At 32.4% G+C, this 27,590-nt stretch overlaps 3 protein-coding genes across 9 annotated transcripts; 2 read left to right on the forward strand and 1 right to left on the reverse strand.

The window, feature by feature from the left end:
* Positions 1-2,919: 2,919 nt before the first annotated feature.
* LOC114181511 (DEAD-box ATP-dependent RNA helicase 46) lies at positions 2,920-8,488 on the forward strand. The gene is made up of 9 exons (XM_028067983.1): positions 2,920-3,075; positions 3,643-3,985; positions 4,486-4,641; positions 4,877-4,948; positions 5,465-5,734; positions 6,244-6,594; positions 6,760-7,037; positions 7,175-7,588; positions 7,719-8,488. Exons 2-9 carry the CDS (start codon positions 3,668-3,670, stop codon positions 8,128-8,130), a joined length of 2,271 nt encoding a protein of 756 aa, XP_027923784.1. The 5' UTR covers positions 2,920-3,075; positions 3,643-3,667; the 3' UTR covers positions 8,131-8,488.
* A 12,580-nt stretch (positions 8,489-21,068) lies between these two features.
* Positions 21,069-24,785, forward strand: LOC114181977 (cytochrome b5 domain-containing protein RLF). 7 transcript variants are annotated; one of them, XM_028068697.1, is made up of 7 exons: positions 21,069-21,263; positions 22,602-22,649; positions 22,729-22,806; positions 22,924-23,311; positions 23,406-23,540; positions 23,684-23,734; positions 24,350-24,785. In XM_028068697.1, exons 3-7 carry the CDS (start codon positions 22,774-22,776, stop codon positions 24,424-24,426), a joined length of 684 nt encoding a protein of 227 aa, XP_027924498.1. In that variant the 5' UTR covers positions 21,069-21,263; positions 22,602-22,649; positions 22,729-22,773; the 3' UTR covers positions 24,427-24,785. The 7 variants fall into 7 exon arrangements, with proteins under 7 accessions (XP_027924498.1, XP_027924500.1, XP_027924497.1 ...); XM_028068699.1 differs by having other exon boundaries at positions 22,761-22,806; XM_028068696.1 differs by having other exon boundaries at positions 21,069-21,230.
* Positions 24,786-26,420: 1,635 nt separating this feature from the next.
* Positions 26,421-27,396, reverse strand: LOC114182544 (NDR1/HIN1-like protein 26). The gene has a single exon (XM_028069436.1). The coding sequence runs from the start codon at positions 27,157-27,159 to the stop codon at positions 26,476-26,478; it is 684 nt and encodes a 227-aa protein (XP_027925237.1). The 5' UTR covers positions 27,160-27,396; the 3' UTR covers positions 26,421-26,475.
* Between the last annotated feature and the right edge of the window lie 194 nt (positions 27,397-27,590).

Below are 27,590 nucleotides of genomic sequence, written 5' to 3' on the forward strand. Positions count from 1 at the left end.
AATGAAATTCAATTTATCAATTATTGAGATGAAAATGCCAACAATTAATGCTTTCACGTGTGCATCTCAAATAACACCAACCATTTAGCCGAAGAAAATATACAATTCTTCAAACCAGTTTCAAATCACAACAACATAACAAAGGCCTTTTGACACTAAGTACCGCTAATCACAAATATAGATAGTATTTACACAAGACAGAACAGTTTGGTCATACTCTTTTGATACTGATAGAACAGAGAATCCTCAATAGCTCCCAAACCATACATGCAACCCTAAACTCCTCACATGCATAACAAAACCCAAACGACTTTGAAAGGAGTAAAAAAGGAATTACTTTGTTCAACAAAACAATCAAATAGAAGTGTAGGTCTCTTCACCATGAGTTCTATATTACGCTCTAATCTTCAAAAGGATGAGTAAGGAGTTACAAACTTTAGAGAGAAAGTAGAGAACATGAGAGAGATACTCTTTCAGAGATAATTGCTTCTATAAAATGAGGTCTATTTAACTTATTTATATTTATAATAAAGCTTTTTAATAATGAAATATTAGAGTGTATCTTATAAAAGCTTTATCTCAATTAAATAATTTGTAGGGTCTTATAATTATTATGGTATCTTACTTAAAGAGATGAATACAAAAGGAAGGAAAAAGAAACGCCCATCATAGGAAATATATGAGGCCGTGAATAATTTAAGAAAAAAATAAAAAATATATAATAGAAAATTAAGAATGAGAGAAGGACGCCAAATTAAAATCAACATTACTTTTGAATTTAATCATATAATTGATCATTTGAAATATTTGTAATGTTATTTATCCTTATGGAATGAGGATTTGGAGTATATTTTCCTTCATTATGGAATTATTGTTCAAATTATTCTATAGTTGATTTTCTAGAACATCCCTAATAACATTTATTCGTTACAATATTAGGATTTTGGAGTATATTAAATTTGACTATAGAATAATCAATATCAAAGGTGATTGAATAATCAATCTCAAAGGTTATTAATTAATTCTAAAAGAAAAAAAGACTTAAGAGGTAGGATGTTGACGGCAACATTTTAAGTATACAAACAGAAAAAAAAAAATCAGGAATTGCATTAGAATTTCACATTTTGTAAGTGAGAAAACAATAAGAAGAAAAATATATTCTAATTATTAAAATTGTAATAACTTGTTTGTTTATTAGTCCATTTCAAAGTTAATAAATGGAGGCAAATGTCAAAATGTCAAGATATAGTGTCTTTAATTAGAAATCAGTCATTGGATCTTATATCATATAATTATGTTTTAGAATTTCATTTTTTGCATAAATGACATTTTGTTTAAGGGTAATAAATGAGTTTATTTAAGAACTTAGTTCCTAAAAACAAAATTTATGATTCTAATTTTTTAAAATGTATTACTTTTTAACTACTACTCATGTGTCAAACCAATTGTAGCTTATATAATTTGCATCCATTAATGTTTCTGATATAAAAATTCAGTTGTGAATACTAGTAACAAAACTAAGATCTATAAATTTAACTATATTTATCTATTTTAAAATGAATCTTGGACCAATAAATAGTGATTTAAGATTTAGAATGTTAGTTTTTTTTTTTTTAATATTTTAGAGACCAAACCCAATATGCTCTCATTCTACAAAGATATCAACGAGTGTAATTTCTATATAGACCAAATTTAGATATTCAAATTAATCTCTTTGAGTATACAAGTCATGTTTGAAGAGAAATATTATGCTTAACTTTGTGTTTGGAATATGAATTTCATAATTCATATAAAATATTAAATTGGAGTTGATATATTTTATTTGAGTAAGAAAATTAAACTTAAACAAAAAAATAATTTTCTTATTTGGATAGAAATATATAAATATGAATAATTATTGAAAATTAAAAAATTCAAAATTATGTTTTATAGTTGATATTATTTTTTATCAAATCAAAGTTCTTCATTTTTTTATCTGATAGTTGGTTAAGGATTTTTTTTCCAACTTCTTTCATTAATGTGCACCGAAAATTTTTCTACTTGACATTAGTAAAAAACAAATCCTAATTATTATTGGCTGAAAGTTTTTCATTTATTTAATATTAAAAAGAAAAACTTAAAATCATTGATAAGAAATAATATTTCAACTGATTATTAAAAACATTGAAAAAATTAATCACCACAGACATTAGTTAAAATAATTACTTCACTAAAAAAATTAATACATAAAAAAATAACTCTAATTAATATCGACTAAGAAATAAAAGTTGTTTAGGTTTTTTCTAATAACTTAAATAGCAAAATAACTTCTATTGACATAAAAAATAATAATCAAGTCAGTGTTAAGTAAAAATTAGTTAATTGAACAATGTCTTGGTTAAATCTATTATATCTAAAACTAAAATTGAATTAAAACAAAATTACAAAGAATAAAATATTAATTTGAAAATAAGAAAACTTTCAATTCACAGTTTATCTCTTTAAAGGAATAAAATTATAAAATTTCAATTTATTTTATAATTCTTTATTAAATAACATATTTTATTATTAAATATTTCAAAATTTTGAAAACATAAATTACCCTATTAAATTTTTTTATCAAAACATATTATAAAATGTTAGAAATTTTTTGGTTGATTTTTAATGTTGAGTGATATTTATTTTTAATATTTTCTTCTCTTGTCAATTTCTTTGTGAGATCAACTTATCGTTAGTAATAATGATTTTTGAAAGAATCATTTAAAATGTGTATTTTGTTTTGTTTTTAAATAATGCTTTATTCTTAAATAACTCGGTGGTTCATGTCACTTAACCATGGTCAAGAATTACAGTTCAAATTCCTAACCATGGTCACACGCCAAACCTAACATTAACCCAACACCCAACCCTTTCACTTTATCTGTTTTGTATAAATAACCATTTTCATTTCTTCTACTTTCTCCTCTCCTTCCCACCCTCGTCGCGTTTTCGAAGCGACGCGAGCCTAGCGACCCGAACCCGAATTCGAGTTCAAATCTCAGAGAGAGACACCGGCGTAGCTCGTGGAATCGACGGTTACTTCTCGCTCTTCCTTCGGTATAACACGATTCGACTCGTTTCATTTTTCTTTTCACTTTCAATTTTTTAGGTCAATTTCGTGCTGTTGTATGCAGCATTCCGTAGCTGACTAGATCTGAGTAGGTTGTGTTCGTTTAGGAACTCTGCTTGCGGTGTGATTGAATCTAGGGCTTTGTTTACGGAATCAGATTTATGCTGCATGCGATTGCTTCCGCTAGATTTGATTTTCTTGGATACAATTTTATTTGTACAGCTTCGGAGTTTTACTTTAAGGGTTTGTTTTGGTTTGTGGTGAGAATTCTTAGCTGTAAATGGTATTAGGTGTAGACTAGGGTTTGTTAACTTAATCATTCGAGTCGAGATTCGCTGGGATTACGAGATTTAGGTTTTCTGATGAATGTTTGAGTTGGTTAATAAATGGAAGTTGCTAGTCTGACGGTTAAAGGTTAAAGGAATGGAATCGGTCTTACAGTTTTTATTAAGCAGTTATTATATTTTAATCGTGAGTTAATAATAATTTGTTTTATTATTTATATTTTCTGGATAGGTTAGTACTGAATAGTTATATTGTTTTTGTGATGTTAGAATTGTATTGCGGGTTTTCCTTGCTATGGCCGCCACAGCAACTGCCTCTTCAATGGGTCCGCGGTATGCACCACCAGATCCGACACTTCCTAAACCATGGAAGGGACTTGTGGATGGCAAGACGGGGTATCTTTACTTTTGGAATCCCGAGACCAATGTCACCCAGTATGAGAGACCCTCGAGCTCAGCTGCCCCACCAAAGTCCTCTTCAGTGCCTAGCTCTTCTGTCCAGGTTCAACATGCGTCTCAAGGGTTGCAACGTGGTCGCAGTCCTGATTTCAGTGATAGGTATGATAGAAATGGCAGTGGTGGGTCAAATGATGCTGGATCACGGAATAATCAGGTTTCAATCCATAACTTTATTCTTGCTTTTTGACATTTTATTATGTAGTTTGTTGCTAGTTGCATATAGTTTTCTAGATGGTAGTTGCTAGCTGCATGTTGTTTTCAACATGACTTGTGCCACAGAAGTTTTTTATGTGTAGTTAGTTATATATAGGTTTATGCAATCTGGTTGTGGTCTTGTAACAGTGACGTTTTAATCAATTTTTTAATTAATTTCAAATCACTAGTTATGATATCCATATGAAGATGACTACAATTGGGGAATGGGACGAATCTAGTATGCGTTGTACTAAAACAAAAATTTCATGAATTGAACAATCCTATTCTGTGTTTTTCCTTACCTGAACACGTTTGGGCATTACATTTGTCTAGCAAATGAATAATACATTATGTTGGGTAGAGAGGGAAAAGGAATGTGATGCTGAAAATAAACTCTTTATTTTCTTAGTCATAGTTTATTTGTGGGGCTAATTATTTGTGTCTATTGTCATCTATTAGAGTTCCAAAGGTGGAAGTTACAGTTCCCATAGTGTGCCAACTGGAACGAATGCTGCTGCCAATGCTAGTTATTCTGTCAAAGGTCAGGGGGCATCGGATGCTGCGGCTGTGCTATCTCCAGAATCTTATCGAAGTCGGCATGAAATAACTGTGACCGTAAGCATATATTTTATAGTTTCATGGCTAATAATTATGTTACATTACTGTTTCATGATTTGTACATTTGTTTATTTTATTATAGTTACTATACACTTTACTTGGCGACACAAGTTTTTATATCAAATGTTTCTAGATTATGTTTGGAAAATTCCATATAATTGATTGCTATTTGTTACTTTTGGATTTCGTTTTAATTACAGTAAAATTGAGGGTCTTTAATATTTTTTTCTAGGGAGACAATGTGCCACCACCTCTTACTTCATTTGGGTCTTCTACTGGCTTTCCACCGGAGGTTTTGAGAGAGGTATCAACTTTTGTTCTCTGTTGTTATTTTCTTCTCTATCTTCAATAGTGGCAGTTAGGCGGGTACCCAGCTTCCATAGGTATCTGACCCAAATTTTCCTTGTGCAAGTATCTGATTCCTGAAGCTTCAATTTCTAAGTTTCAGGCTCATAATTTTTTTGCCATCTTTACTTTTTTTTTGTCGTAGGTGCGATATTTGCTCCTGGGGAGGAGCTAATGTCGTACGGTGTGGTGCCCTCTTTTGTGGGGCTAGCATTTAGTTTGGACTTTGGAGCGCCCTTTATGGTGGACCAAGTTTTTGGAAGGGCTTTCCGAATCATCCAAGTTCGTGGCTGGGACTGCTGTTGGTCATGATTCAGTCTGCCACTTGGTCTTGTACGGAAGAAGAGGCCTCCTCATGCGCTACCTTGCATCAGCAAGCATTGGTGGCTTGCATATGAGGGATGATGCTTCTTCCGGCATTAACTCCTCTATAAGTTACAAAGAAAACCAATCTCCTGGATTTTCCTTTTTTTAGGTACAAAATGCTGGTTTCTCAGCCCCAACTCCAATCCAGGCACAGTCATGGCCCATTGCTCTTCAAAGTAGAGATATAGTTGCCATTGCAAAAACAGGCTCAGGGAAAACCTTGGGATATTTAATGCCCGCATTTGTTCACCTCAAGCGCTGTGGTAATAACTCCAAAATGGGCCCCACTGCATTGGTACTTTCACCAACAAGGGAGTTGGCGACACAAATACAAGATGAGGCTGTGAAGTTTGGGAAATCTTCAAGAATTTCTTGTGCAGTAAGTAATTGTTCTCATTTTTATCCCATTATCTTTCTTCTACTTTCAAGCATCAGCATGAAAAACCTTTGAAAATTATTGTTTCACTCAAATTTGAGAGTGTGAAACAAATATTGCTTGTAGTATCCTTTATTGAATTTCCTTTTGTAATAGTTTATCATGTTTTTTTATCATATTCTTCTTAAAAAATGTTATTTTCATTCTGTATATTTCATTTAAACAAACATACATGGTAGTTGTGGGATTCATAAACGGCGATAGCACAAATAGTTTTCTGTTATAAAATTTTAGGAAATGATATGTTTTAAGTAATATCAGTGTATATTTTTTCTGCATGGAGGTGTCAGTTCAATTGTCTAAGTTGATAAAAATGATTTTTTTATTACTTGCGTGATGAGTAGTGTAGGAAATACACTGGTGTCTGAAACATGTATGACACTATCACGGCGATAGCTAAAGAAATAAACCTTCTGCATTTACTGCTATATAATTACTTCTTTTTTTACCAGTGTTTGTATGGAGGAGCACCCAAGGGTCCTCAACTCAGAGACATTGACCGGGGAGCAGATATTGTGGTAGCCACTCCTGGTCGCTTGAATGATATTCTTGAGATGAGAAGAATTAGTCTTCATCAGGTCTCTTACCTGGTGCTAGATGAGGCAGACCGGATGCTGGATATGGGTTTCGAACCTCAAATTAGGAAAATTGTTAATGAGGTGCCTAATCGCAGGCAAACACTCATGTTTACTGCAACTTGGCCAAAGGAGGTTAGGAAAATAGCAGCTGATCTACTGGTCAAACCTGTCCAGGTGAACATTGGCAATGTGGACGAGCTGGTTGCTAACAAGTCCATTACTCAGGTTTGCTTTCTGCCTACTAATACATTTGGGTGCAATGGATTTTTTTCTTGCTTGTATCTTTGATAACCTTTTCATTACATTATATGCTATTTTTATTTTAGACAGTGTATTGATGTTTTAGTGATTACTATAGACTGAATTATGTGTTGTCTGGTATGATGTCAGCATGTTGAAGTGTTGCCCCTGATGGAGAAACAGAGACGTCTGGAAAATATTTTAAGGTCACAGGATCAAGGATCAAAGATAATTATTTTCTGTTCTACCAAGAAAATGTGTGATCAACTTGCTCGTACTCTGACACGTCAGTTTGGAGCTGCTGCTATACATGGGGATAAATCCCAGGCTGAGAGGGATCACGTGTTGAGTCAGTTTCGAACTGGGAGGTCACCTGTTCTTGTAGCTACAGATGTTGCTGCCCGGGGACTGGATATCAAGGACATTAGGTTGTTAATTTACTTTTATTATACTTTTTTCTTATTCTGGAGCAATATAATATGAAAATGTGTTCTTTACCCACTGTAGGGAATTTGTCTAGGAGAAGTGTTCGTATTATTTGACAGTGTCCATAAATATTTTGCAGGGTGGTTGTCAATTACGACTTCCCAACAGGAGTTGAAGACTATGTTCATAGGATTGGAAGGACTGGGAGGGCTGGAGCCACTGGGCTAGCTTACACTTTCTTTGGTGACCAGGATGCAAAATATGCTTCAGATCTCATCAAAGTTTTGGAAGGTGCAAATCAGAAAGTACCTCCAGAACTTCGTGATATGTCATCGCGTGGTGGTAGTGGGATGGGAAGATCCAGACGATGGGGTTCTGGTGGAAGAGGTGGACGCGGTGATTCTGGATACGGTGGAAGGAATAATGACTCAGGATATGGTGGAAGGGGTGACTATGGAGGATACGGTGGAAGAGGTAGTGATTCAAATTATGGATCTAGGGGGACTGCTTCTTCTGGCAGAGGAGGCCGTGGTTTTGACTATGATTCTCAGAGGTTTGTTGTTTTGTTCATTGTTAATGATATTTGATTATGCTAGAATATTTTCTTAATTTTGACAGAGGATTCTTAATACTAATCTACATGTTTTGATGGAAATGGTTACAAGTTCGTTATTGTGTGACAGGAATGATCGGGGTCCGAGTCCAGAAAAGGGATCTAAATGGAGTGATCGCTACAAAAGCGTCAACCGTGAACGTAGTCGTAGCCCTGACAGGGCTGCTGCACTACCTCAACATTCGCAAAGCAGCTTTCACAAGTCAATGATGGAACGTGGTGGATGGGGGGGTGATAGTGATCGCAATAAGAGCTCTAACAGAGATCGAAGCCGCAGTCCTAGCCCCTATAGACAGGAAAGGACCGCAGCAGTTCGTGAACGATCCCCAGTTCACAGTTTTCATCGATCGATGATGGGACAAGGTCAATCCTCCCCACCACGGCAGCGTGCACGCAGTCCTCCAAAAGAGTGGGGAGGTGGAGAGGTGGAGGAAGGGATGATTCCAGAGGAAGATGGAATGATAGGTCAAGGTGGTGATTAGGATTTTGATTATCCTCTGACCATTTACATATATATACAAATATATGTTAATGTTGTTTTGATCCACTACTTACGTCAGTGGAAGGGCATTGTTGATTGGACAGACATGGACAATTTAGGATCTGATAGTAGAATTCATGGCAAATGTATATTTTGAGGGCTTTGTGGAAAGCCTGGAAATGAGGCATAGATGAACCGGATATTCTGCCTTTTTTCTTGTTTTCGTGAAACTCGACTTTGTATCTAGTTGGGTTCTTCGTTCTCATATAGACACATTATTTAGAAACTAAAACTAAATTGTTGTATTTTTCCACCTAACCCACTGCCACCAAGGGAATCGACTCATCTTGCTCCCATTTTATTCTCTTGTGCTTTAATTTGTATTGTCCCTCGACTTGTTTTTATAATCATTAAAAAAAAAGGTTGAATGTAGCGTTTGTGTATATGTTTTGACATAATAATAATAATACGATATTAATATTCTTGTTTTATTTTTTATTAGAAAGATAATTATATTTTAAAATTATTATTTATGATCCAAAACTTTTTTACTATGCGATTTCATTTATGAATTAAAAATGTTGCTTATTGACTTTTCTCAATATTGTAATTCAATCATGAACGTTATAGGTAGGATTGATTGTTTGAGGTTTAGAACACAATTTTCTCTATTTTCTGTCATTTTTTGTATTATACTATATTCTTTTTTTCTTTATAGTTTAGGGTCAGAGCGAGAAATTCTTGGATGCCTTTTGAATATCTGTGTAATTGAAGTGGTTTGTATTCGCTAGGATACCCTTTGTAGATCGGGCATGTTAAGGCCAGTAGAGCCGACAGAACTATAAGTCCCAGATGATCTTCCTTTGTGGGTTGAGGAATACTTTGCATATTGCGACACTCTTTACACTTATATTTTCTTGTATATGTTTTAAATCTGACAGAAACAATCAAATACTGCGCGTATTCTGGGTTATATTGCTTGTAGTGGGCATATAACTACGGAGTATATATTAAGAGGAGTGCTAACAGTACTTGGGTATAACAACCCCTTTGCTCGCAGTTGAGGTATACGAAGTCAGATCTATAAAAAAAAAAAAAAAAAAAAAGAGTTTTTGAGCCTTATGATTATTTATATTCTTTTATGAGTATTACTCTACAGTGTATTCCGTAGATTCCTGCCTCTTATCTCCTACCACTGCTTTTCCGCTTTCCTGCCTCTTATCTTCTACTACTGTCTTTCCGCTTTATCTATACTGACTTTCTGCTTTGCCTACACTCCTTTTTTTTTTTATTTTTGTTTAAATTTTTTTTTTATGGATAACATACAACCATTTTTAGGCTCAGACTACAAATCAGCTTTAACAGCTGTTGAAAAAATTACAAACTCTCCTCCTGTAGGTTATAAAAAGCCTACTTCAGAAGTAGACTCTGTACACACAGTCCTTATAGGACAAAATAACACTATAATAGCTCTTCTAGAAGAAGTTTCTAGAAAATTGAATCATATGATTGATTCTACTAAAAAGACGAACTTGTCCGAAGACTTAGATGGTCTTATAAAGCAAATATCAAAACTTTCCTTAGGAACACATACCCCTATAAAAACAACTTTTAAAAATTCACAGAAATTCATCAAAGTTATAACAAAAAAAGATTCAAAAGCTGCAAGTACCAACGCGGCACCTTCTACAAACAATAATGATAGTTTATAATGATGACACAACCCCATACGTCTACACAAACACAAACTGATAATATTAATATGAATAGTACAACAGAACCCAGTACCACACAAAGATTCCCTGGAACCCCCAGAAGACTAAGGGAACATCAGACTAGAAGTCAAAATCTTATACAACATCCAGGAATCTTAGATAGATTCTTAAATAGACAAAGAACTACTAACATCAGAAGATTAGAAGATTTAGTAGATATACAACAAAATACAGATATAGGATCTAACTCCAGAATAGATTCTCTAAATCCTAGACAATTATACAACATAGGATGGCTAAGTTTTGAGCGAACAAGCCTCTACCGATATAGGAGAATGGAAGATTTTCATCTTCCTGACAATACATATGAGATAATCCCTCTAATATCTCCACAAACAGGAAGACAATTACAAAACCAACAGGGAAGATATGTCCACATGGGATTAATTACAATAGGAGTCAGATCCTTAGCCAGACATATGATCGGAGCTAGAGCTTTGATAGTTCTACACGATTCAAGATTTCAAAATAATGATTCACAAAGTGTAATAGGGATTTTAGAGGTAGACCTAAATCAACCCTTTTCCCTTATTTATCTTGCTCCAAATTTCACATTAACTTTACAAGATTTTATAAATCACATAAACTTAGAAGTACAAACAATAGGTTTTGGACCCGATTGGATGGGTGAAAATCTACATTTAGACATAACCTTCATAGGAAGAATAAGTAATCATATTTCTTCCATGTACAGAATAAACACCAGACCTTTAGAAGAAGCTATTAGCTCTTATGGTACACAATTCTTACCAGCCCAAGCCTTCACAAGAAGAAATGAAGGACATTTATGGCAAACACATTTACCCAGAGAAGAAAATAACCCAATTACAGCCCCTTCATCTGCCATTTTACATAACAGGTCTAGAGGACTTAGTCTAAGTTTTGTCGATTACACAAATATACCACGACTTGACTTAGAACAAGATAGGTTAGCTGAGAATAGACATAGCACTTCAGCCATTCCTGATAACGAACACATTTGCATGATGAATATAACACAATATGAAGAAGATGAAGATGATGAAATAACTGACGAAGAGTGGAATCATCACCAAGAAATTATAGCCATGTATAGACAAGGATCTATGAATCCCTCTACAAACACAAATTCTGAAGATATTTATGATGAAACAGACAATATCATAAATGAATTTCTTGATAGTCTGCATTTAGAAGAAGAAGATAATTCTTCAGTAAAATCAGAATCTCTATCTACAATAGGCCTTGTCAATGAAAGTATAGGATCAGTAAACCCCAACAGTTATCAGTTAGAACATGTTGGTACACAAAGCTATTCTACTGGGTTCATACCCAGAGAATCTCCAACAAGTGTCATTCTTACAGATAATCAATATACAACACAGGGAAAAAGACTCCCAATAGAACCAAATTTCCCATTACCAAATCTTTTATTAAATATAGGAGGAATTGACCCTCAGTTATTACCAACATACATTGAACAATGGACTGCTACTGTAATCCGTGATTATGGTATCCATTACGAAAAAGAAGTCCAATCTTCACAAGAAATGATTGCCAAAGGTGAAACCTATTTAGGTGATATAGCAAGAGCATGTTGGGAATCTTTTAAACAAAAATACCCAACAGAATTAAATACATTAGTGATCGAACCCGGTCCTAATATTTATAATTTTTGTTCTCTAATACAAAGATTACTCACCTCCCAATCTGCAAATGATGGGAATACACTCAGACAACGAATTTACCTAGGACATCTAGAAAGGTTGTCTATAACGTATTTTGGAAAAATTAAAGAATTTTTACAAGATTATCTCATGTATGCCTCCATAGTCGGATGCTTTCATGATATAAGTATTGGAGAAAAAATGTTTCTCAAACTTCCAGGAAAATTAGGTCAGAAAATTAGAGAATCCTGGAAAAACGATGAGGTAACTCCCATGTTAAATAACCTCTCAATAAGAATACAACACATTATGAAAATAATGGAAGACACTTGTACACATATTGCAATACAAAAACAACTAAAAAATTCTGATTCTGGAATTTGTAAACAGATATACACCCCACAGCAATACCATCAAAACAAACCTAACAGAAAATATATTACTAGAAGACGACCTAAATATAACCAATCTTACAGTCAAAGGTCTCAATCTTCTATACAAAAACCTTCAAATTCTAGAAAAACTTATACAATAAGATCATCAAATTCTAGAAAACCTACTCTAAACCCTGACAGGCACGTCAGAAAGTTTAGAGAAAATAAAAATTACAAACAAGCATTAAAATGTTATGCTTGTAACCAAACTGGACACTTTTCAAGAGATTGTCCCAACATAGCAAATCTTTATACAAAAGAAGCAGAGCTTATAAAATCCTGCAACATGAATCTTCTTCCAATAGACGAAGATGTATCTACTGATTCTGAAATATTATCAGTAGTTAGTATAACAGAATTCAATGATGAAATTAATTTAGAAAAACAACCCAAAAACTATGATTTAATAAACGATTTCACAAATAATGAATTCATACAAATCTACCCTAAAGAAAATAATTTCGAATTAAATGACAAATACAACGAATTAGGCGAAATATTAGATGATTCTGGATATTATCTAATGAACATAACTGAAACAAATATATGTCCTCATACATTGCAATACTTTTCAGGACCAACATCTATTCCCTGCCAGTATTGTGATAGATATTTTCACAAATCACAAAGGGCTCATTGTCCTTTATGCTACAAAAATTTTTGTATAAAATGTATTACAACACATTTAAAAATACAAGAAATACCAATCTTTTTAGAACAAAAAGAAAACATTAAAAATAAAAACATAATTGATACTAGGACCTCAATTTTAGAAACCAGAGTCAATAACCTTGAAGAAAAAATCCTTCGGCTAGAACAAATAATCCAAGATTTTGGAACGAACACCATTTCACAAAACATACCAAATAACATGATGGGAACCACAGAATGTATCCCATTAGTTTGCAACGAAAAACAACTAATATCTGTTAAGGTGTTAGTAAAATTAAACTTTCCTAAACAAAACAAAAACCCTGCTAAAGAAGAAATCATACAAGCCCTCATAGACACAGGATGTTCAGAGACAGTTGTTTGCAAAACAAAAGTACCTTCATATATGATTACTAAAAGTAAACATATACAAAAAACCAGGACTATGTCCGGAATAATAATGATAAATGATGAAGAAATAAACAATATTTCTCTTCAATTTAGTACGAATTGTGACCTTTTTGGCCAAAAGATACATCTTAAAACGATACGAGTAGAAAACCTGGTCCCTTCAAAACAAAATATGATCATTGGTCTAGATTTTATTTTAGGCCAGAATAGAGCTATCACTATAAATAAAGATTACGTCACTATTAGTGACAAAACACAAATGTCACCCATAATTAGTGGAGACAGCTATACAAGACAATCTCCTGAGGAATGCTCATGTACAAACCCTAATTCCTCAGAAAAATGTAATTGTATGAAAGAAAATTTAGAAGATATAGATTATTATTCAGATGACACTATGGATTCTTTTTCATCCATAAAAATATCCAAAACAATCACTTTTGATAATATCCAACAGATCTTAGATAGATTAAATAAAACTAGTATAATAGGAGAAGATCCTACAAAATTTTGGGACCGCGATCCTATTACATGTAAATTAAACATAATTAACCCAGATTTAATTATAAAAGCCAAAGATATACAGTTCAATAACTGGGAACAAGAAGAATGTCGAATGCATATCGACCACCTTCTAAAATTGAAAGTAATAACTCCAAGTGAAAGCCCTCACAGGAGTCCTGCTTTCATAGTAAATAAATCTTCTGAACAAAAAAGAGGTAAATCTAGAATGGTTTACAACTATAAACGTCTGAATGATAACACAGTTGAAGATGGATATACAATTCCATCTAAAGAAATTCTTATAAATCGAATTCAGAACGCAAGATGGTTTTCAAAATTCGATCTCAAAAGTGGATTCCATCAAGTAAAAATGGAACCAGAATCTATAAAATGGACAGCATTCTCCTGTTCTGAAGGATTATATGAATGGCATGTCATGCCTTTTGGTCTTAAAAATGCTCCAGCAATTTTTCAAAGAAAAATGGATAACATTTTTAATGACTGCAAATCTTTTACATGTGTCTATATAGACGATATACTTATTTTTTCTAAAACAAAAGAAGACCATTATCTCCATCTAAAACAAGTGCTACACAAACTTGAAAGATATGGTTTAATTATATCAAAAGGAAAAATGGAAATTTGTAAAAATTTCATTGAATTCCTAGGAACAGAAATAGGCAATGGAACTATCAAACTCCAGTCTCATATTTCTAAGAAAATACAAGATTTTCCTGACAAAATGGAAGACATAAAAACATTAAGATCCTTTTTAGGACTTTTAAATTATGCTAGAAATTTTATCCCAGATTTAGGAAAGTACACTGCCCCTTTATACAATAAAACTTCTCTAAAAGGAGAAAGAAAGTTTAATTCTGAAGATATAAAATTAGTTCAAAACATAAAACAAAAGGTAAATAAATTACCTACTCTACAATTACCATTAGATTCAGATTATTTAGTAGTCGAATGTGATGATTGTGAAGCTGGATGGGGAGCCATCTTAAAAAGAAAGAAAAATAAATATCTGTCTAAAAAAGATGAACAAATATGCAGATATGCTTCTGGAAAATATACTGTAAAACCACAAGTTTACCAAACTAGCACCGATTATGAGGTCAATGCAATCATACATGCCTTAGAAGCATTTAAATTATTTTTGATAAATAAACCAGAAATAACCATTAGAACTGATTGCGAAGCAATTGTCTCTTATGGAAAAAACCAAATAAACAATGACAAAAAACCTCACAAACGATGGTTACTTTTCAGAGATTATATAAACTCTGGAAAAATAATAAATTTTGAACATATCAAAGGATCTGACAATATGTTTGCTGATATCCTTTCCAGGTACATCGTACAAAAATAAGATTCAAAAGAATCTTCTATACAATTGTATACATGGATATGATACACATCAGAGATCCTGAGATCCCTCCCGGGTTCCGGGTTAATATCAGAATACAGGCATTACCACCAAGAGGAATTAGTCCTAATTTTAGCCCTAATCCGGCTATTGAAATAACTAGACTAATAAAAAGGTCTAAAAGAAAAATAGCCAAGTTAAGACAAAGAAGGAATGAATTATTCCCACACAACCCCTTTCAATACACCTATACACTTGCATCGTATAAGGCTAACATCATAATCTTAGAAAAACACCTTAGAGCACTTAGACATTTTATTGCCTAACCTCTTTTGTCTTATTTCAGGTACAAAAATCCCAGAATGGAATTTATACAAAATACAAAGAAAGGACCTCTGGGTCCTAAATCTGTAAAGTCCCCTTTTGTGGTGGACCAATACACAAAATATGGCAAGCAAGAATTGCCAATACTTACAAATACCTACCATTTCCCTGGTAGAGACAACACAAATGTCAAATTAAATGTTTTAATTGACAATATTTGGAATATTCCAAAATACACAGTTCAGAATGAACAACAAGTCACTAAGGTGAAACAAAGCATCGTTAGTGCATTATACAATTTCTGCAATGCAGATAACAAAGGAGTTTTGTTAACTTCACCTTCCTCTCCCTCTGGGAAGGGATTTACACATTATGCCTTGATCACGGGGCCAAACAAAGGAGTTTATACTTCATACAAAGACCTCTCTGAGGCAAAACAAGACCAATTTTGGTCTACATACAAAGGTTTTAATTCCCTAGAAGAAGCCCAAATGGCTTTAAAACTAGGAACCATTGATGAAGAAAAAATAAAGACTGGGATGTCATTCGAACCCAAGACCCAAACACATACTTATGCTGCCTCTTGCAGCTTTTCACCACAAATAAACCTAAACATTTTCCTCGCAAAATTTGATGTCATACAGGAATTCTTGTTTGAGGTACATTCTGAAACACAAAATTACAACGGTTTGTTTGTTAAACCCCAAACGTATTTTGATACAAAAACACCGTGTCAAGAGTCCTCCGACTATTGTAAAACAGTGTCCACAAAATGTACTTGCCAGATCAAGTTTATCTTTAGGAAGGCCCAAATTGACTTAAAGACCTTCAGAAATCAACTATACAGAGACGTAGTCATATGTCCTTCTCTATTATTAGAAGCAGGATGTCTCTAGACACTTATCATCCCCCCCACCGAAAAATTCAACTCTCTTACCCAAGAAATAAATTCTGTAGTAAATGAGATACAGGCAGAATATATGACTAGCATCTGCCTACAAATTACCTCTTCTCTAAAGAGTGCCACGAACCCTGACAGCATGGCAACCCATGTGATAAAACTATACACAGAGTCAAATCCCGAGGCTCATGTCCACCTACAACACGGAACCTTGACAGGATTATCTTTAAACAAAGAAAAGCTTTACCAGTACCAGCTCTGGAAGGCATATGTTGAAGGATCAAATTGGAATTTCTCTAGGAAGGATAACTCAGAATACATCCTTTTGAAAGAAACCATAAACACCAAGATGTATTGGAAAAAGTTTATGGGAAATAAATTTCATCCTTTCCCTATTGAAGCCAGTCCAATACTGGTAAAAAGATTCGAAAAAGAAAGGATATACAGAGAAATCTACGAAGAAACAGGAAGCCATGGGCAAGGAACTCCTGGATCTTCTTTTCCTTCAGACAATGAAGACTCTGATCAAATCCTTGAAGAAGACCATGAAGACCTAACATCCACTATGGTCTCCAGAAAAGGACAATAAAGAAAGTTTTACCTGTGACACAGTAATTTTACTCTTATCTGAGTAATAGACTGAAGGGTAAAACAATACAGTTATCACATGACCGACACTACAGGTAACCGGTCATTTGTAACCGGTTCAACAGGTTACAAGTCTAAAATTTTTCTATAAAAGAGTCTGTAAGACCCTTATGCTGGGCAAGAAACTCGGAACTCCTCTCTCTCTCTTAATCTCTCTTACTCTTTCCTCTGCCTTCTCTCTAGTTCTCTCTCCTTTCTCTCAAACTTTCCTCCCTGTACTACTGTATATTCAACCATAAATAAACGAGGAATTTCAGATCTCTCCCCCCTCCCTCTGGAATCAAAGTAAGTTTTATGGAGTAGTTCCTTTCTAGGCATCTACGAATGCCCTGAGTAATATTTATTAAAAGATGCGATAATCATTTAAAGGCTTAAAAACATTCTCTGTACATAACTTTATCTTTCTGTTTATATTTTCACTTGCTGAGATTAAAGTTTATGAGAGAATATCTAACCGGCTTTGCCAGATTTATATTCTCATAAATTTTACCTCTGTTATGTTTACGTATGTTTTTATTTCATTCCCCCTCCCCCTCTTTCAATGGTATCAGAGCGAGAAATCCTTGGATGCCTTTTGAATATCTGTGTAATTTCATTTAAAATTTCTTTTAGTACATTTCTATAATAAACTTAAAAGTTACTACGATAGGTAGTTTTTAACCATTATCATATAGAAAATAACACATCTCATTGTAATTTTATAACTTCATTATAAAATGAGTAATATGGCACTCAAAATACTATGTTTGTAATTATAATATTTTGGATATTCCATACAAAATTTAATTTATATATTCATGTATAAAATTGTTGAATGAAATTATCACCCTCGACTTTATTTCTGGTTCTGTCTCACTGGCCTATGATATTGCTGTATGACCTTTATTCAAAATTCTATTTATTTAGTTTAAACTGCAAAATAAATTGGGAGATTAAAAACTCTTCTTTTAGTTTAATTAGTTCACTTATTTAATTAAATATAATAATTTGTTATTAATATATTATATTACATTTGTTATAATGGTGTAAGATCTCATCTCAATATCAGTATACTATCAAAATAAGATATTTCATATTTAATAATATAAAAGAGATAGTCCAAAATATGTATATAAAATGTTAACATAATTATCTAAAATGTTAAAAATTATATAATCTAGACGTGTCAATTACTTATTCAGGTTTTATTTTAAAATTATTTATGACAAAAAATGCATTTAACCTTGCTCACATTAAATAAGGTGATCATTACAAAATAATAAAACAAAACACACAAAACAAACAAGACACCATGAAGGATAGACTAATTTGTAAAAAGGAAATAATATATATATATATTCAATACAAATTTCAATTCAACAATTTAAACACACCACACCAAACAATATTATATATTCATTAACACAAAGACAATTCTAGAGTTAATTATCCAAATACAGACATTATGTATGATTCTTGGTAGTTTTTGTATTTGTGATGATTTCTATATTTCTGCATAATCATTGTTAATGAGTTTTACCCTAGTACACACAATGTTAGTCCTTTCACTATCTTTGGTTAAGATAAAACCCCTAGATTATGGACTATTGTCATTCTCGTCACATAATTGTGGTGAAAACAATTTTAACTCAGAAAATAGAATTTCACTCTAACAACCCTCCATTTAAACCAAGACAACACCACTGCACATTTTTTACAATCCCAAATTGGCTAATTTTTCCATGTCCATTCTATCATAGATAAAAAACCACTACCAACTAGCAATCGACCATTGAAATCAAAATTTCATACAAGATTATATCCTACTCCATTCAATTAAAAATAGATTTCAATTACAAATCTTGACAAAAAATTACCATACATTAAATACTTCAAATTTTAAACAAGAATTAACATGCAACCAACAATTCAAGCAAAGATCAAAGTCAGAATACAAACATTAGTTTCCCTTACCTTTAAAAGAACCCCCAAACAGCTCTAAAAATCCCAGAATGCCTTCTACTTCAATAATGTTCTATCTCAACCTAGAGACAACATAAAAACGATCAGACTGAACCATTAATTAACAAAGAGTTATATCAAAGACTCTAGGAACACACGCAATCCAAGAAATATCACATGCAAGGCAAAGACATATTGGACATTAAAGGAGGCAAAAAATTTAACTTACTCAAATGGAAGAAATAATCGGTAGACTTGAGGAGTTATTTGCGGTGATCATAACCTGATCATCTGATAAAAAAGGATGAGATTTGAGTAAGAAAATTGAGAGAAATGATTGAGGTTGTAGGAAAAAACTCTTTTAAGAGAGACAAGAGAAAGAAAGACAAGACAATATGTGACCTTCTAAGATAGCTTGAGTTTTAAAAGAAAAGAAAAAGAGTTTTACAAAATACAATTATATATTTTTTTGTTTTTCTAAAATTTAAATTGATTAAATTATTTAAAAATGAATTTATGTATTATTTAAAGATTATAAACAAGTAAGAACTAATTAAACAAGTAAGAATTAAATTTTATCTTGCTCATGATAAAATTTGCAACTTTAGTTTATCATTTTTTTACAATTTTATTTTCTTAATTTTTTTTTAAATTTTAGTCTACAATTTTTTAAAATAATTTTCATCTATTAATTATAATAATCTGCAACTTTAATAAACTGAATTTAACATGATAGGGTAAAATTGCAATAAAAACTCACAATCTGATCGATGTATATTTTGAAACTTGTTGCTTTTAAACAAAAGTAAAAATTAAAAATAAGTGATGTGATGATTTTGGAAAATGAAAAAGAAAAAAATACCAACCTTTTTTTTTCCTTCCTTTTACCATACATTATGACTTAAGGACTACCAATTTGCTGCTATTCTCCTTGAAGCGATTTTTCGTTGAAGTCGTTTGGTAATAGTTCGCGATTCTCCTTCAAGTGGTTTATGCATTTCTTTCTTTCATTCGATTCTCTATGTGATGTGTTGTTGTTTTTAGGCAAACCCTAATCCACGAAAAAGCTTGGGAGCGACGATTTTCCTTCAATCAGGCTGGTAATTGCTTAAGATTACGCAGAAATTACGAATTTATGTTTGTTTCAGTTCTTGATTTTGAAGAATATGGTTTTGTAATTTGCATATGGGAATATTAGAGGTCGTAGTGTGATCAAGGTTATCAAACTCGATAGTCTATTTAAATTCGTGAGAGCTTCATAGACTCGATTCGTAGACTCGATTCGTAGACTCGTAAGAGTCTACTACACCCCTACTTCGTATGAAAAATTGTATATAATATCATATCAATTTAGAATTTAATCACCACACATTAATGCAAATAGTAATCAGTAGTTCAATAATTGTAAAATAACTTAGTTCAACACACATGATTGTTATATAAGTTCAAATTACAACAAACATATTAATTAATACAAAACACAAAACATAAATAACTTCAACTTTTTGGCTCCAATAGCCTTTTTACTTATAGGTCTAGAAGGTCTAGCAAGTGAAAATGCATTAACATTGAGATCACAAGAATTTGAAGTCGTCCCAATCCCAATCCCACTTCCAGACATTGTAAACCAGTTTCAATCGACTAAAATAAAATTATTTATTTTTCTAAAAAACCATAAATACAATAAATAAAATAAAAAAACAAAACTACATAATATATATATATATATATATATATATATATATATATAAAACAATATATAAAAAACATTTCCTCTTTTATATCCACATTTTATAATACCGATTTTACCCTTTTCAATATAATTATTTATTAAATCTTTTAAAATTAATAATTATTTTTACTTATTTTTTATAAAATTGTTTATCTTTTTTTTTTGTTTATCTAGGGTTTCTCTTTTCTATTTATTCACTTCATTTTTAGTAAATATAAATTTATTTTATATATTAACTTAATAACATTATATTATTATTACGTATTAACATACTATCATTCATATATAAAAAATGCATCACACCTGTGTATACGCTAGTATTATTAAAGAATATACAAATATAAAATAAAATATGTATTTTATAAAAAAATGCATTAAAAGATATATTTATGTAATAAATAAATTAAAATATTAAAACACGACTTCAACATATAAGATAACGAACATTTTAAAAGAAATTAAGGCAAATATATATATATATATATATATATATATATATATATATATATATATATATATATATATACGCGTAACAGCAGCAAACACGAAAGTCAGAAAAATAAAAAAAATGAAATGGAAAAATAAAAGCAAGATATAATGTTTAGTGAAAGGAGAAAGAGAAGAAGGGAATACGTACGCATGAGGGAACAACGAAAGAGGGAAAAGAAAAGGGAGCAGTGACGCCGCTGAACCAGAGACCCGACGGAGCTGCGACGCGAAGCGATCGGAACTGCGACGTGGACGAGCGGAGCTACGGCGTCGAAGGTGATGAAGATCAAACTCGAGATCACGAAATAGGTCAACGTTCGATTAGGGTTTTCCATTTGGGATTTGGGCTTCGATCTCTGCTTACAATTGGATTTTCGATTTGAGTCGTTGGGGTTTTAATTTGGGCTTAAAATCTGAATGCCAACGACATGTTTTTCTGTAATTTCATCCCGTTTTTTGAACTCGGTAACTCGTTCTCAAACTCACGAGTCTGGTACGAGTCAGCGAGTTAACTCCGAGTTTGACAAATAACGAGTTTATATGCGAGTTAACTCGTCAACAGTGTCATGACTCGCAGACTCGTACGGGTTTACGAGTCAACCCGCGAGTTCGATAATCTTGAGTGTGATGCTTTAGTCAATGCATAAAATAATCAAGAATAATTGAGCTTAATCATTCAATGAAAGAATCTCAGTTTCTGATTCTGTTCTTCTCTAGCAGTAAACCAAGGAATACATGCCTAAAGCAGATTTTAACTTAGAAGATCAGATTAAACAGCACCGTCCTCCAAAAGTGTTTAGGATTTGTGTGGCATGTGTTTGTTATTTTCTGCTTCAGATTGAATACATGGATCTTAACTGCCCTGCTCTGCTCTAACCATGTTTGTGATATCTTCCTTCTGAGATAAACATTCCACAATATCCTACATTCATCAAATCAACCCCAGTAAAATGGTACAAAAAGTGCTGTTCTTTTGGTATTCAATATGTATATTAGTAGCATCTGCGTGGTTATGTCAATGTGATTCTTCAGAGAAAGTACACCAGTTAAATTTTTAATGGATCTTAATATAAATAAAAATATATACTTTGTTATATAAATGGTCAACAAACAGTTATATAAATGGTTGATCTATGTTTAGTTCAAATTCACATCCAAATCTGACTCTTTGGTTGGTCCATTCAAGCTTGGCCCTTCACACCCTCTTCTTCTCACCCACCTTCACATTCCATGCCACTGTTTTAGGCAACACCCTTTGCTCCTTCACATTCTGTCAACCAGAATCCATTCGTTTGAATTAGTATGGTATATAAATAACATACTAATTCAATTAAATTTTATTCATTCCCAAACATATTTTAAATCGATTCTTAATTTCTGTTTTTAACTACAAAATTAAAGAGTGAGGTTAGATCAGTAAGGTTTAGTCAATAAATAAGCGTATTATAACTTATCATTGTGTTCAAAGAGTTATTAGCATTATAAGAAACATGACAAACCTTGTTTATGGTGAAAGTTGTAATCGTAAATCATTTTGCTTATGGTGCCAACCAAGAGGGTGGATGTTTCAATTTGATTGTCTTTTACACCTCTCCAGAAAATAGTATTAATTAATGTATGGTTATTGAGTTGTATGTATGTCCACAGGGGCATGGGCAAAGAGTAGGAAGAAATTTTGATAGGAAGAAGAAAGAGGTAATAAATACCTAGAATTAGATGCTGTGATCATATAATATATTAACTTAATATGACTTTTCGTTATTGCAAATTTCAGTTGCAGCTACTAAAACGTAATCTTATCTGCAGCACTCACTGTAGGATGGATATCGATAATGATTTCACATTTTGTCAGGTAACATGCATGAATGCCCATTTTGTTTTATGTTTATTTATTTAGCACGTACACACTTAAGACTTTCTCTTAATGATGGTGCATGAATCTAATGTAATTCATACCATGTGTGTACAGGTCGGTGCACCTGTTGATCTTGAAACCAACAAACTTGCTTCAGATGTTGCTGATATTTCTATTAAAGAAGAATCTTCAAATGCAACTAGTACTAGTCAGGATGGTGGTTTTTTGTGGAAGGGTGGTTTATCCAAGGATTCCAACCCTAGGGAGGCTAATGTTGGTTCTTTGTCTTTCACTGTTACTAACACAACTTCAAGTCAGCCAAATCAATCCCGTCAATCTACCTCAAAATCCATAACAAGTAAGGATAACAATTTATCGTCAAAGTTGCCAGAAGAGAAGAATTCTGCAAAGAAGCCAACGGTTCGAGCCAAAGTTCCCTTTGAAAAAGGCTATAGTCAAATGGACTGGCTCAAGCTCACCCGAACTCATCCAGACCTTGCAGGTTCTCATACAGAATTTTTTGTTATCACTTATTTGTTGTTACCTTTAAGAATAAGCGGTGATGCAATTTTTCAACTTGATCTATCTTCTGCTAGGTTTGAAAGGGCAATCAAACAAGAGACTTATTTCTATGGATGAAGTTCGAAAACACAAAACAGAAGGTGACATGTGGACTGTATTAAAAGGTCGTGTTTACAATATATCTCCATATATGAAGTTTCACCCTGGAGGTACAGCTATCAACTCAATCAGCAAGTTCACTTTTAGCTTTTACAGTTCCTATTACTGGTTTCATTAAAACTAAAAATTTCTTAAAAAAAAATGATAATATTACCTGAAAGTCATATTGTTACAAAGTAGGAAAATCTTGCAGGTGTTGATATGTTGATAAAGGCAGTAGGAAAAGATTGCACATCATTATTCAGTATCCTTTATTTCTGTCTCTTACTCGCTTATAATTTAATTTTACCATTGGATAAATTTCATTTTCTTTTCATTTAGATGTTGATTTTTACTCCGTGAACTGTTTTCTGTGAATCAATTGCACCGGACATGCTAGATAAAGGCTTCTAACATATTTTACTATATCTTATTCTGTATAAGGATTTGAAGTTACTCGAAGTTTATATTATCTGCATTTTTTAGCTTGCACAACTTCACATCCTAGAAATAAATTTAACTACTTGAGAGCTGTTAGGTGAGAAGAGGCGATTCTTAATTTCCTAAATGCTAAGAATCCCATTTATAAGATATTTGGGCGTTGAGATAGTAATACAAAATAATCCAAGATTTTTGTACCTTTCAATATTATAGCAACATTAGGTTTTTAAATGTTTTTATATATCATACTCAAGTAAGTCTTATATAGGTTTACAAGTAGTTAGTTGCAAGGGGGATTATGTCATTCCAATTATATACTGGTTATTTTTTGGTTCATGCTCATGCTATGTTTCAAGTAGCTTTGCTGCTACCATGCCCTGAACATGTTCATCTGTTCCCACAATATACAAAGTTTCTGTTTTCTTAATTCTTGAATCAGATAAATACCATGCTTGGGTTAATGCTGAATTCCTGTTGGAGAAATGCGTTGTGGGTACCTTAGACGAGAGTCAGTGAAGATGATTTCATTATAATAATGCATAAACATTGAAGACATCCCTGGCTCATTCTACCTCTTCATGGCCCTCTCTATTTACCGATCAGGTGCCATCAAACCAGGATAAATAATTTCTGTAGGTATTATTGGAAAGCCACCTTAATTTTGGTTTAGGGGAACCACAATTAAGAAGACTTTCCAAAAGGTATACATGTTTGTGTTTGAAGATCTCACGGACATAGTTCTAAAAATTTGGATTATTACAATTTATGTAAACTAGAAATTTGGATTAACAATGTAACATTTCAGTCCTGATTGATTACTCTGTTCATTTATAAGAAAATAAAAGCTCAAGGGTAAGGTGATATTCTCTATTTAATGCATTTCCTTTTTTTTTTTTGGATGATTGCATTTCTAATACTTTTAGATTAAGGAAACTGTGGCATATATATCACCATTCATGCCAGTGAGTTTCTTTTGGCTTGAAGGTGAGTCACACACACTGATAAGCTTTAGATGGGTCATGAACGTGAGTAACTTTTTTTTTCAGCATCTTACTATGTTAACATAAATATAAGAAAATTATAAAAAAGTTAAATATACTTAAAACTTTTCATTGTTCCAAATTTTGATTCTCAAATTTTTGTTTAGATTAAAAAAATTATATTTATTATTTTAAAAGTTTAAAAATAAAAATATATTAAATTTTAATAAAAATTAAATTTTAATTTTGTATCTAAATTTAAAGACCAGATGCTAACTTATTTGAGATCAATTCTCAGTTTTGTTTTGCTTTTATATGATGTTTTAGTAAACATTGTAAAAAACCTTGTTAAATAATCTTCCATTGATGTCGAAGGATAAACATGTTTTTCATAAATAAATTAAATAGATAAAGGCTTGAAACAATATACTTTTAAAAATGGTTAATTAGATTTTCATTAAATCAAAGCTTCAAAGTATGATGTCTTTCGCAATTAATGAATTAGGGTAAATATATAACCGATTAAGTCTCTACAAAGAAAAATCAAGTAAAAGAAGCCATTCATATTTAATTGATTAAATTTAAAATCTAATCCATTTAAGTGTTTTTCTTAAAATCACTACTCTCGCATTTAATTGATAATTTCACTCATTATTTTTTGCATCTTAAAAAAGTTTTTTTTTTTTAAGATGTATTGCGAAAATTTTTAAGTTTAGTTTTTATAAGAGTTTCTTATAAATTGACACTTGATTGATATTTTAGTAATTTCAATAAAGTTGTTTGATAAACTAAATATTTTAGTAATTTTTTTTAATTATTCGTTTGTTTCTCTTTAAATAATTTTTGTCAATTTAAATAAGACTGCTACAAAAGAATAATCAAAACTTTCTATCATTCTATTAGTAACTTTTAAGATTTTCTTTGGATTAAATATGTTTTTATCCTTTAATTTTCAGTAAATTTTGAAATTAGTCTATTTCGAAATTTTGGACCAATTTAATCTTTCATCTTTCGAAATACGTAGTTTTAGTCATTTTAATCAAATTTTATTAAATTTATTTGATGTTTCGTACACATTTCAAGATTTGATTGTATTTGAGTTGTTTATATTATTTGACACAAATTTATTTTAATTTTAAGTCAAATAATATTATAAAACGCGCTTGAAATGTCAAATAAATTTAACAAAATTTGATTAAAATGATTAAATTTATGTATTTCACGTATTTCGAAAGATAAATGACTAAATTGGTTTAAAGTTTCTAAATAAACTAATTTTAAAATTCACTAAAAATTAAGAGACCAAAAACATATTTAACCATTTTTTTTTCTTCACTAAGATACCTTGATTTTCTTAAAAACAACTATTCACCCTTTTAGTTTTCAATCACCCAACTCCTCATTCTAACACTACAAACCTATTTAACATTTATACATATTACACTGATATAAGATAACAATAATTCATTTAAAAAAATAAAAACTTAGATCATAAAAATAGGTAAAAAAAAGGAAATAAAGAATAAATTAATTATAGTAAAAAAGAAATTAGTGAAAAAAGTATCTCTCATTTTCTTAATTAACCTCAGGAGAAATAAACGGGGCACCTCTTGTCCTTGAAATTGGTCAAGAGAGAACCGTCGGATCCCACTCCCACATTACAGTTGGCGTGCATCGTGTGGCGCTCGCTCTTCCACGACGAAATCTTGAACCTGATCACAGACGTCAATTCCAAGCGGAACACCACGCTACCGTCAGCCCTATCGCTCTGGAACTCCGACCACCGCTCACTACTAACGGTCAACGAGGCGCCGCTAAGTTCGCCGTCCACCTCCGTCGTGTTCTTGGGCTCTTGATAAAACGGAGAGAGTAACGGCGTGTACCCGATTTTTTGGTCCCGATAAAAAACCGCTCCATCCATGGACTCATAGTTAACCCCGATGTTCTGGTTGGCGTTTCGCGCGGACACCTTGAACGTTACGACGGCGTTTTGGAACCCAGAATTTTGGGCCAGGACGGGCATGTTGAACTCGTGGATGTGAAACCTGGGCCTGTGGGGCCGGAGACTGAGCCAGAGGATGAAGGCGATGAGGCCCAAAATGAAAAGGAGGCCCAAGAAGGTGGCGCAGATCATTTTGGAGACCCGCGTTGTGAGGCTTTCGTGGACCCGATGGACGTAGTAGCGGACCGAGCGGTGCCGGTTCAGTTTCATGGTTTTCGGGTTCGGACCATGGACGTGGTGAACGGGTATGTGGTCGTTGTTGTGCATTTTGGTGTGTGAAACGTTGGAGATTGTTGATGAATGAATGAATAAATGGTGATGATGCTTTTGAGAAATTAACTACGTTGGAATTTGTGGTTTTGTAGTAAAGTTGCAGAGAGAGAAGAAGAAGGAGAAGGAAAGAAAGGGATTTTAAATTTGGTGCATGGTGGAAGAAAAGAATAAGAACTTTGTGTGTTTCGTTGCATGTTCTCGTAAGTAAGAAAAGAAAACAACATTTTTGTGTGCATGATGACACTGACACTTCAAACTGGAATAGGTAAAGAAAATTTCTGTACGAGGATTTGAAGTTATACATCGTACTTAAGTAAGTCTTATATAGGTTTGTTTTGTATGTACTTCCAAGGAGATTATGTCATTCCTATTATATCATTAGTTATTTCTTAAAATAATAATAATAATAATATTAACATGAATAA

Source organism: Vigna unguiculata, chromosome 4 (assembly GCF_004118075.2).
Source record: "Vigna unguiculata cultivar IT97K-499-35 chromosome 4, ASM411807v1, whole genome shotgun sequence".
NCBI lineage: Eukaryota > Viridiplantae > Streptophyta > Magnoliopsida > Fabales > Fabaceae > Vigna > Vigna unguiculata.

Bases quoted from the DNA above. Each gene is read 5' to 3' on its own strand.
- LOC114181511 (XM_028067983.1), top strand. From the start codon at position 3,668: ATGGCCGCCACAGCAACTGCCTCTTCAATGGGTCCGCGGTATGCACCA. The intron at 5,735-6,243 runs GTAAGTAATTGT...TTTTTTTACCAG, and splicing joins CTTCAAGAATTTCTTGTGCA to TGTTTGTATGGAGGAGCACC. The intron at 7,589-7,718 runs GTTTGTTGTTTT...ATTGTGTGACAG, and splicing joins TTTGACTATGATTCTCAGAG to GAATGATCGGGGTCCGAGTC.
- LOC114181977 (XM_028068697.1), top strand. From the start codon at position 22,774: ATGGATATCGATAATGATTTCACATTTTGTCAG. The intron at 22,807-22,923 runs GTAACATGCATG...ATGTGTGTACAG, and splicing joins ATGATTTCACATTTTGTCAG to GTCGGTGCACCTGTTGATCT. The intron at 23,312-23,405 runs GTTCTCATACAG...ATCTTCTGCTAG, and splicing joins AACTCATCCAGACCTTGCAG to GTTTGAAAGGGCAATCAAAC.
- LOC114182544 (XM_028069436.1), bottom strand. From the start codon at position 27,159: ATGCACAACAACGACCACATACCCGTTCACCACGTCCATGGTCCGAAC.